The sequence below is a fragment of the Bison bison genome, unplaced genomic scaffold (genome assembly GCF_000754665.1).
Source record: "Bison bison bison isolate TAMUID 2011002044 unplaced genomic scaffold, Bison_UMD1.0 scf7180017864101, whole genome shotgun sequence".
NCBI lineage: Eukaryota > Metazoa > Chordata > Mammalia > Artiodactyla > Bovidae > Bison > Bison bison.
This window is the reverse complement of record NW_011494673.1, coordinates 2,640,075-2,650,314: the sequence shown is the minus strand read 5'-3', so window position 1 is coordinate 2,650,314 and position 10,240 is coordinate 2,640,075. Positions and strand designations below refer to the sequence as shown.

The 10,240-nt window shown below is 49.5% G+C and overlaps 1 protein-coding gene across 1 annotated transcript in view; it reads left to right on the top strand.

The window, feature by feature from the left end:
• Nucleotides 1-8,321, top strand: part of LOC104987615 (chromosome unknown open reading frame, human C2orf61) — a 36,513-nt gene extending 28,192 nt beyond the window's left edge. The window contains exons 6-7 of the mRNA XM_010838645.1: nucleotides 4,669-4,773; nucleotides 7,834-8,321. Of these exons, the coding sequence (XP_010836947.1) occupies nucleotides 4,669-4,773; nucleotides 7,834-7,950 (222 nt within the window). The 3' untranslated portion in view covers nucleotides 7,951-8,321. The remainder of the gene's footprint in view (nucleotides 1-4,668; nucleotides 4,774-7,833) is intronic.
• Nucleotides 8,322-10,240: the final 1,919 nt, after the last annotated feature.

Here is a 10,240-nt window from a genome sequence, read left to right as displayed (position 1 = left end):
GGGCAGGAGGAGAAGGGGACGACAGAGGATGAGATGGCTGGATGGCATCACCGACTCGATGGACGTGAGTTTGAGTGAACTCTGGGAGTTGGTGATGGACAGGGAGGCCTGGCGTGCTGCGATTCATGGTGTCGCAAAGTCGGACATGACTGAGCGACTGGACTGAAGTACTGACACCTCCCAGCACCAAGAGGCATTGGATTAGGGTCCATTGTAATGACCATATCTTAACGTAGTGTATCTGGTTGTTGTTGTTCAGTCACTAAATTGTGTCTGACTCTGCACCCCGTGGACTACAGCACACCAGGCTTCCCTGTCCTTCACTGCCTCCCCGAGTTTGTTCAAACTCATGTCCATTGTGTCGGTGATGCGTCCCACCACTTCATCCTCTGTCGCTCCCTTCTCCTGCCTTCACTCTGTCCCAGCATCAGGGTCTTTTCCAGTGAGTGGGCTCTTTGAATCAGGTGGCCCAAGTATTGGAGCTTCAGCTTTAGCATCAGTCCCTCCCAGTGAATATTCAGGATTGATTTCCTTTAGGATTGACTGGTTTGATCTCCTTGCTGCCCAAGGGACTCTTCAAGAGTCTTCAGCACCCCAGTTCAAAAGCATCAATTCTTCTGCACTCACCTTATTTATGGTCCAACTCTCACATCTGTACACGACTACTGGAAAAACTGTAGCTTTGACTATATGGGCCTTTGTCAGCAGAGTGATGTCTCTGCTTTTTAATAAGCTGAATAGGTTTGTCATCGCTTTCCTTCTAAGGAGCAAGCATCTTGTAATTTTGTGGCTACAGTCAGGAGTGACCCCATTTCCAGACGAGGTCACACTGTGAGATACTGTGGACTCCAAATCCACAGGTCTTAAGAATTTTGAGGGAACGTCATTCAGCATAATGAAACACACCTAAAACTCAGAGGATTTATAGATTTTTGGAGAACTTAATTCAGTATACATCTTGGGATAACTTCATCTACCCTCACACAGTCTTTCAGAGGTACCTGGCACCTTTCAGTTCCTGAGCAGTGTTGTATACATAAGCCAGTCCCATCCTCTCAGCCCTGGAGGGTTGGAGGTAGTGGTGGGAAGGCTTTAGCAGATGCCTACAATGGTACTGAGCATTATGGTGCATGGAATGGGAACCAAATAAGAAGTTCAAGATCGAGGCCATAGCATGTCTTCATACCATATGTCTTCTCCCTGTCCTCTTTGTTTTGAACCCACCTCACCCCCGCACCCCCCCTCTACCACCCCCACCCCCACCCCGCTGTTCAACTGAGTCCATTTCTCTTCACATTCAGAGCCATCCTGGACCAAGCCCTCTTCTCTCCTTTCAGCTCTTCCCACTCTGCCCACCGTCCTCAGATGGGGCAGAAACAGGAACTCTGTTGAAGCTGCTTCCCACCCATTGCAGTACCCTGGCCTGATCATTACTTCTCACTTAGAACAGGATTCCTGTGGCTTCTGGAATTAGAACTTGGGCCTACATCAACTTCCTTAATATTCCCCACTTAAGAGGTCCCATGTGACACATGGGGGGCAAATAGCATTCAGTAATTTCTTTCTGTCCCGAGTCTTAGGCCCTTTGATTCAGATGACCACGCACATGCAGGAAGGCCGCTGGATGGTACGGGCACATATCAGGGCTTCGCGAGGCCTGGCACCTGGACTCTTAAGCAGCTCATGACTTAGAAGCTTAGAAGTGAAAGCCACATGAGGCTTCTGGGGAAAGGGTAGTGTTCACAGCGTTTCTTAGCCATCCCACAGATTGGATGTCAAAGACATGGAGTCAGTGGTGACACCCTCAGCAGCATCTTTTGCCCCAGCTGCCACTCCAGCTTGAGAACTTGCATTTATTATGGCCGAACCAAGGGGACTCTGTGCAAACCATTCCTGTCCAGACTCCCCTGACTTTCTATCCTGTGTGCTTATGGTGGCTCAGACTTCTCTAGTGAAGAAGCCTTGCCCTGACAGCAGTCTCTGTCCCACAGATGCATCAGGTTGAAGACATTGCTGTTTCATCTCTTTGCCATGAGTTGTAAAATGATGAGACACATCCCTTGATTATCAGACTTATGCTTGGCTGATAATAACAGACTTCATTCGTGGTGGATAATTGAGAATGGCACCCCTAATTGTGCTGCTGTGCCACAGAAGGAAAACAGGGTTTTGAAAGCCTTGCTCTTAAATCCTGCAGAGGGGCCACATTTGGGTGCTTATTCAGCCAAATCCATTGGGCTAACCTGCGGCTCAGTCTCATGTGTTACAGGATCTTACTGGATACATTTCTGTTCTAATCTTTATGCTCATTTTATCTTTTTTCCCTACCCCCTTTTTCACTTACTCAATTCCCATATTCATTTATCTATGCATCAAGTATAACTTTTTTTCTTATTTCGAGAACACTCAAGTCCATCATAGAAAAATTAGAAGCAGCCAATAAGAAAAAAAAGAAAATTCTTTTTACTCAACATGTCACCTCCTGGAGAAAACTGCTGTCGGTGAATATTCCATTCCCAGTTTTTTAATGCACATTTTTAAAAGCTTGTATTGTTCACTTAATGATATTTGGGAGTAGACTTTATGTCCATAGAAATTCATCAGCTTGTATGACTGGATGGAAGAATCACAATTTATTTAACCAGGCACACGTCATTGGTCATTTCTTTCATTTCTGATTTTTCAACTCTTAGAAACAGTGTTGTAGGGAATGTCTTTGTAACCAAATATTTGTACACATCCTCAATTGTTTTCTTAGGAAAGATTCGTAAAAATGGAATCGCTGGGTCAAAATAACAAATGTATATTGTCTTTGACTTTGTATTGTGAAAACTTTAAATATATATACCATATAGACAGAACTCGGAGAAGGCAATGGCACCCCACTCCAGTACTCTTGCCTGGAAAATCCCATGGACGGAGGAGCCTGGTAGGCTGCAGTCCATGGGGTCGCTGAGAGTCAGACATGACTGAGCGACTTCACTTTCACTTTTCACTTTCATGCATTGGAGAAGGAAATGGCAACCCACTCCAGTGTTCTTGCCTTGAGAATCCCAGGGACGGGGGAGCCTGGTAGGCTGCCGTCCATGGGGTCACACAGAGTCGGACACGACTAAAGTGACGCAGCAGCAGCAGCATAGACAGAACTCGCGTGTACTCACCCATTCAAAAATGACCAGCTCTTGGCCAGTCTACACCCCCACCTACTTCCCCTAGTTCCTGCGTTATTCAGAGACAGATCTAAAACATCATGCCAGAAAGATTTTTTTTTTCTGTCGAATAGCACTGGTATTTGAAAATGGGAAAGGAAATGAATTGCTAGAAAGGAAGAAAAGGTTAACAGTTTGTCTACATTATCTACTGTGGTGTTTGGGCTGTATTCATTTTCCTGCCATATCTGGGCTCAGAACTCATTGTTTGTCTTCTGGATTCCTGAAACAATCAGGAGTAACCAGACTCCTTTTTTCTTTCTCCCCCTTTGGATAGGTATATGTGTTTTTAAGCTGTTTCAAGCTTGCCAAATTATACTTCAGAAAGGCTAATCAAATTAACAGTTCTGCCAGAGTCATGTAGGAGTATCCACACTGTGGATAAAGTTTTAGTTCCTTGGGAATCAACTGGAGGTTAGGTTTGGGGCTTTCACTGTGGTGGCGCAGGTTCAATCCCTAATCTGGGGACCAAGATCCTGCAAGCCAAGCTGTGCGTGCCCTGGGCTCCACCCACCCCCATACCCCTTCCCCCGCAAAAGGTTTTGGCTTCCCCGTCCCTTCTTCCTTTTTTCCTTCCTTTATCTCTTTCTTTCTTTCCTGACCCCAACAAAAGTATATCTCATTGTTCTTTTAATTAGAACTTCAGTTCAGTTCAGTTGCTCAGTCGTGTCCGACTCTGCAACCCCATGAACTGCAGCACGCCAGGCCTCCTTGTCCATCACCAACTCCCGGAGTCCACCCAAACCCACGTCCATCAAGTCAATGATGCCATCAACCATCTCATCCTCTGTTGTCCCCTTCTCCTCCTGCCCTCAGTCTTTCCCAGTATCAGGGTCTTTTCCAGTGAGTTTGTTATCAATGACCTTAGAGCTCCGCCCGCCTCACTCGCAGTTTCCTCACTGCATTTCCTCTCTGTAAGTTGCCTTTTGCTAACTTTTCTATTGAGCTGTTTGTCTTTTTAAAATTGTGTTCATCTACTTATGTTAACCGCATGGCATTCTATGTAGGGCAGTGAATTGCTATGAATACTTTTTTGGGGGACTAAGAGAACATATGCTGCATTTGTGTGAAGGAATAAGTGTGTTTTATAAAACTAACAGCCCAGAGCAGTAAGTCACCATCAGCAGAGGGACAAGAATGGAGTGAGACCTGCTGGTGTGGGCACGGGGCCTGGGAGAGGCGAGGGTATCCAGGCAGGGAGAGGGGAGACTTCCACATGTCTTTTCCCCTGCAGTCTTCACAGTCATCCACAAGGCAGGTAAAGGAGGAAAAGCAGGTATTATTCCCATTTCACAGTGCCTGGTGCCAGGGCACACCTTAACACGATCTTCCATGTCCCAGTCTGGGGATTTTTCTACCATATCACACTGATTCATATGTTTATTCGTAAAAGACAAGTAGAACATCAAAATATATCAGCTATCATTATTTATGAAACAAAAACTTTTTTTTTCTACAGCATGAAGGCCCAGGACCGGGTCATTATGACTTGAAAATACCTTCAGCAGGTTCTGTAACTTCTTGTTTTCAATCCAGAGTACCTCGATTCTTGCCTGCCTGTTCAGTAAGTGTCCTAAAAGGCAGATATGGTTGTAGGTGTTGTGGCTGCTGCGGGGGGTGGGGTGGGGGGTAGAGTGGGCACGGAATTGGGAATGGGATGGGAGCCGTAGAGTTGTATACAATTCTAGTGTGCACGTGTGTGTGCCAAGTTGCTTTAGTTGTGTCCTACTCATTGTGACCCTATGGACTGTAGTCCACCAGGCTCGTCTGTCCGTGGGATTCTCCAGGCATGAATACTAGAATGGGTTGCCATGCCCTCCTCTGGGGGATCTTCCCAAACCAGGGATCGAACCTGCATCTCTTATGTCTCCTGCGTTGTCAGGCAGGTTTTTTACCACTGGGAAGCCCCACAGTTCTAGTGTATATACATTAAGATTGCTTGATAAGGCAGCAGAGTATCGAGCTCACTAGATAAGCCCTCAGCCAGCTTCAGGCTTAAAGTGACTCCAGGCCCAAAGACCATGGCTGAATTATGAGTCCAGGTGAGAACAGCCAGCACAGGGATTAGCCATCAACGTTATGTCCTGGCTGCTTTGTGGGGAAACCCCTCTAATAAATAGAGGCCAGCGGTGGGCCCGTACAGAACTGCCGTGCTGTGCGTGTGCCTTCTGGGAACGGAAAGTCACAGCAGAAGCATTATCTTTGAACCAAAGCAGACTCTTGAGTCCTGACCCATCATCCTGCCCCCGAGGACTGAGGACAGACAGGGAAGAGGCTCGAGTCCATGGAGATATGCAAGGAGGTAGATTCTGGGAGGGTGTGAGAGCCTCGGAGGCCTAGAGGAGACCAAGAAAGATGGCAGAAGCACAACATGGAGCTTATGAATGTGGCTTGGGTTGTTTGTTTCATTATTTAAAGTTTTCATTCCTGTGGCCTTGTTGTTCCTCAGTCTGAAAGTCCCCCAGACTCACTGGTTTGTAGCCGGATTTGAGATGGTTAATTCGGTCTTTCTCCAGAGGAAGATTGGGGAGGCCCTACCGGAAAGACTAAAGACAGACAGACAGACAGACAGACAGCTGGAGGCTAGTGGTTCTGTTCAGCAGATCCTCATACCCTAGTGGCATGATCATGATCCAAACAGATTTTCAGTCAAGCTCACAGGGCTGAGCTTCTTCAGGAAGTTGGAGTCATGCTAACCAAAATCCCAAGAGACTGATGGAGAAGCCGGAAGGTGGTGGTATTCCTTTACAAGTGTCTAGCGAGGGGGCTGGTGTCTGGAGCCGGTGCTCCGTGGGGCGTCTCCCCTTGTAGGAAACTAGGAAGGAAGCCAAAAAACAGCGGAGTTTGCTTGGTAGCAGTGACATCAGGGTTGGGGGACAGAGCTGGATGTTCGCAAGGTCTGAAGACTGCGGCCGGCAGCTTCCCGAAGGATGGCCTTTTGGGGTGCAGGCCCCCGAACCTCCTGTTCAGGCACTGGCCTTCCTGGACTCCACACACAGGCAGCTTCCTCATTAAGAACACTAACAAGGGCTTCAGCTTCCTTTGACGTCTGGCCAGGACTTGATTAGATTCCCAAGGTGCTCCTTTGCATTTGGCCAGGGAAACATCCTGTCATTTAAAGCAGCTTCTGCAGGCAGCTGACCTCGTGCACCCTGGGCTGACCGCTCTGGTAATCTTGTTTGTACTCTCTCTGCTTCCTGCAGAGATAGCGAACTGCAGGGAAGGATGGCAGTGACAAGCTGGTGAAAATAGGGACTCATAATAGTGGTGGTGACTGGTGTGTGGAGTGGTACTTGCTGCCAGCCTGGCAGGTGCTGTCTGTCCCTAGGGGCCCCCCATGAACCTCAAAACCTCATTTGATGGGTGAGGAGTAGGAAGCATGTGTCATATCGAGCCATTCATGGTTGGATACATGGCCTTGAATCCATAGGACTTGAATCCAGGCCTGTCTGACATTAAGACCCTTTCCTTAACCATACATAGAGGTACCGTTGTCTCTCTAAGATAAAATTTTGGGGTATTCAAGAATATTGCGTGTACCTCAGCATAGACAACACTGACCTAAGAAATCAACGAGAATGACATTCATTGGCATCTTACCATGACATAAGAGGAGCTTTGTTTAAATAATTGGTTGAATAATTTTTCAAGAGTCATGCATGGGTGTGAGAGTTGGACTGTAAAGAGAGCTGAGTGCTGAAGAGTTGATGCTTTTGAACAGTCGTGTTGGAGAAGACTCTTGTGAGTCCCTTGGACAGCAAGGAGATCAAACCAGTCAATCCTAAAGGAAATCAGTCTTGAATATTCATTGGAAGGACTGATGCTGAAGCTGAAATTCCAATACTTTGGCCACCTGATACGAAGAACTGACTCCTTGGAAAAGACCCCGATGCTGGGAAAGATTGAAGGCAGGAGGAGAAGGGGACGACAGAGGATGAGATGGTTGATGGCATCACCGACTCGATGGACATGAGTTTGAGTAAACTCTGGGAGTTGGTGATGGAGAGGGAAGCCTGGCGTGCTGCAGTCCATGGGGTCGCAAAGAATCAGACATGACTGAACTGAACTGAATTTATCAGGCGTTTCATCAAAGTGAAAACAGGGCTTTTCAAAATGAGAACTCATCCATCCTTCGCACCTGAGGGCCATGGGCCTTGGTAGTACTGCATCTCACTGTTTGTACTGGGGAAGATGACGGAAACGCAGGAGTTTGGGCTTCTGAGGTCGACTGTTTAGGCTCAGAATCCATCCTCTCCAACCCATGACCACTAGAGTGAAGTCACTGGGGGCACTGGCATTCACAGGGACGGGGTGCCCCAAAGAAAGAGTGTCCTGAGGTGTGGGGGAAGAGTGAGCCCGCCTCCCCTGGGCTGTCGCTTGCTTGTCTGCCCTTCTCTCAGCATCTCTGCAGCCTTGGGGAAAGCCGGGGACTGGGGCAGGCCTCCTGGGACAGGAGCTGAGGACAGGCTCCAGTTCTCAGGTGCACAGGCCTCAGCCCGGACCAGCGTAGCCCTCGTCTCCCTCTGTGGGGGTTTGCCAGCCACGCCCGAGTCCACAGCCGAGCTCAGGAGGCTCTAGGTTCTGGTGTCACTATATCATCACTTGTTCTCTGCTGTGTTTTCAGAAAACCCCCGGCCCGGGAGCATATACAGCTTCAGCACAATTCCCCAAGCAGCCCCGCACCATAGCCAAAATGGGCCGAGAACACAGCCTTTTCTTCAATAACACAATTGGCTTTTAAAATAAATAAACCCCACCTTGGCCCTAAGCAGCTCTTGAGTTTTTAGTAAGTTCTGTTTTGTCTCCTCTTTAGGAGAGTTTGACCACAGACCATATTCGATTGCCTGGCCTGACCAACCAGCCCACTTATCTGGAATAGTTCCAGCAAAATGTCCAGTTCCCTCTCAGAAGTCTCCTGGTTTGAACAGTAAATTATATGCTCTCTCTGTGTATTGTCAGAGGGTGTGTCCCTGGACTGCTCTCACAGCACCCGGACGGGCCCTGAGGTGTCAGCTGGGCTCTGCCGCCTTGGGCTCTCTAGCTGAGTCTCCACTGCACTGAGGTGGTCATTCCTCCTGGACTCCTGGAGGCTTCAACAAGGGCCATCCTGAACTTGACGGGAACCCAATAGTTTTTTCTCTATCTCATCTCCCTGAAAAGAACAATATTGCTTCAGCCTGATGAGCATTTGTGGTTTCAAGTTAACAAAAATATTTTGACGATATGCTCCGGGCCAGGCGCTGTGCTGGGGGTGGGGAGTGGAGGTTAAGACAAAGATGAACGAAGCATGTGACTGAATTTAGGGTGGGTTAAAGGGGAGACAAGGCCAGAAAGGTAGTTTGGAATAGTTTCCGGCTCAAGGAAGGCTTTGAGAACCATGCCAAGAACCTCTTCCTGGTTACCTTGTGTGTGCGGCTCAGGGGTGGCTGTCATGTGGACAGCAGTCCCACTGGGAAGACACACCCTAGGCTCAGGAAACTGCGAGATTACTGTGCCCAGTGCATGGAGGAGCGATCCTGACATCGAGGGCCCCAGGCGCTCAGCAGAGACAGGGCAGCACTGCCCCAGTGGGGAAGGGTGGCTGCATGCGGCCGGCAGCTTGGCTGGCACCCCTGGGACCAGGAGACTGAGACAGGCAGAGAGGAGAGGGAAGAAGGTGGAGGGTAAGGAACCCTTTTGAGTGAAACGCAGGAAGAGACATTTGCTGGAGGGGAACAGAGGGAGACAGGCCCAGCTAGAGTGGAGGGTGCAGGCGGAGCAGGAAGGGGTTGGGCGAGGCGCAGATCACAGGCCCAGCAGTCAGCACTGCTCACGGACTCCAGCCAGGGCATGGGCTCGGGAAATGACGTCAGGAGAAAGGAAGGATGGGGAGACTACAGAGTCATTCATCAGTAATAGGAAGGAATCTTTTTAACTAAAAGAAAGAAAATCTAATATAAATCCTTATATTTTATTATATTGAGAAAAACCCAGTTCTCTAGTCTTATAAATACCATTGTAAAGTAGGCATTGGGGACAAGGAAGGGGAGGCCTGCATCTCCCATCTGGGTTTATCCACGTTTTGTTTTTATGGAAGAGACTCCCTGCATTGCGTTCCTTCAGAGCAGAAAATGGCCCCTTGGAGGATGAGGCGGCTGCCTCGGGTGGCTGCTCTTGCCCCACTTTGATCAGCAGATGGCCACAGGGCAGCTTTATTCTCCAAGTGGGTCAGAGGCCCCTGCAGGATCAGAAGGTAATGCTGGCGGTTCTGACAGAGGGTGTTTTCTCCAGGAGCAGTGGGCCAGGTTGTGCCTGGCGCTCAGGGCAGTGGGGGCAGGGATCTAGAAGGAGCGAGGTGAGCGGTGATCACATCTGTTTTGGGGCTTGTGGGTGGAAGGTCAGGGGAACCCTCACGCTGGCAGGGGCAGGAGGGAGACTGTGCTGCACGTCTGTGGGGGTATCTCCAGACAGCAGAGCGACTCAGGGGTGTGAGCGGGAGCGGTTCCTCCCCGCCTCCCTCAGCCTCCTGCTGTTTCTCCCTCAGGCTGGCTGTGTTGGGTCTAACACTGCTTTCTGTTCATGTCACGCCCTGAAGAATGTCACCAGCCCCTCCTGATTCCACTGCCGGGTTCCCAGGAGAGAGAATCTAGTTGGCCAGCTTGGGTCAGGGGTCCACCCTGGTCCCTCCAGATCTGGCCAGGAGGGCCTCGGCCCCTGGGGCAGACAGACACAGCTGCAGGGGCCCAGCTGCGTCTTGTGTGTAGGTGGGGTGGAGGGCAGCTCTCCCATGTTCTAGAAGAGAATGAAGACCCTTTCAGCATAAGAAGCAGGGGATGGCTCTTGCCTGGTCTGCAAGAAGGGGGTTTGGGAGGCCTGCCAGGACGTCGGCTGGAGGTGGAACGGCGAGAGAACATTCTGCAGGGCCACCCGGACACCCTGGAGTCTTGAGTCTGCACTAACGTCGTCCTCGGCTCCGTGGCTTCCGACGTCTGTCTGGAGCCGGGGGGACCTCAGTACTGTCCTCCCTAGCAGCCTTGCCCCTGTCCGTAACA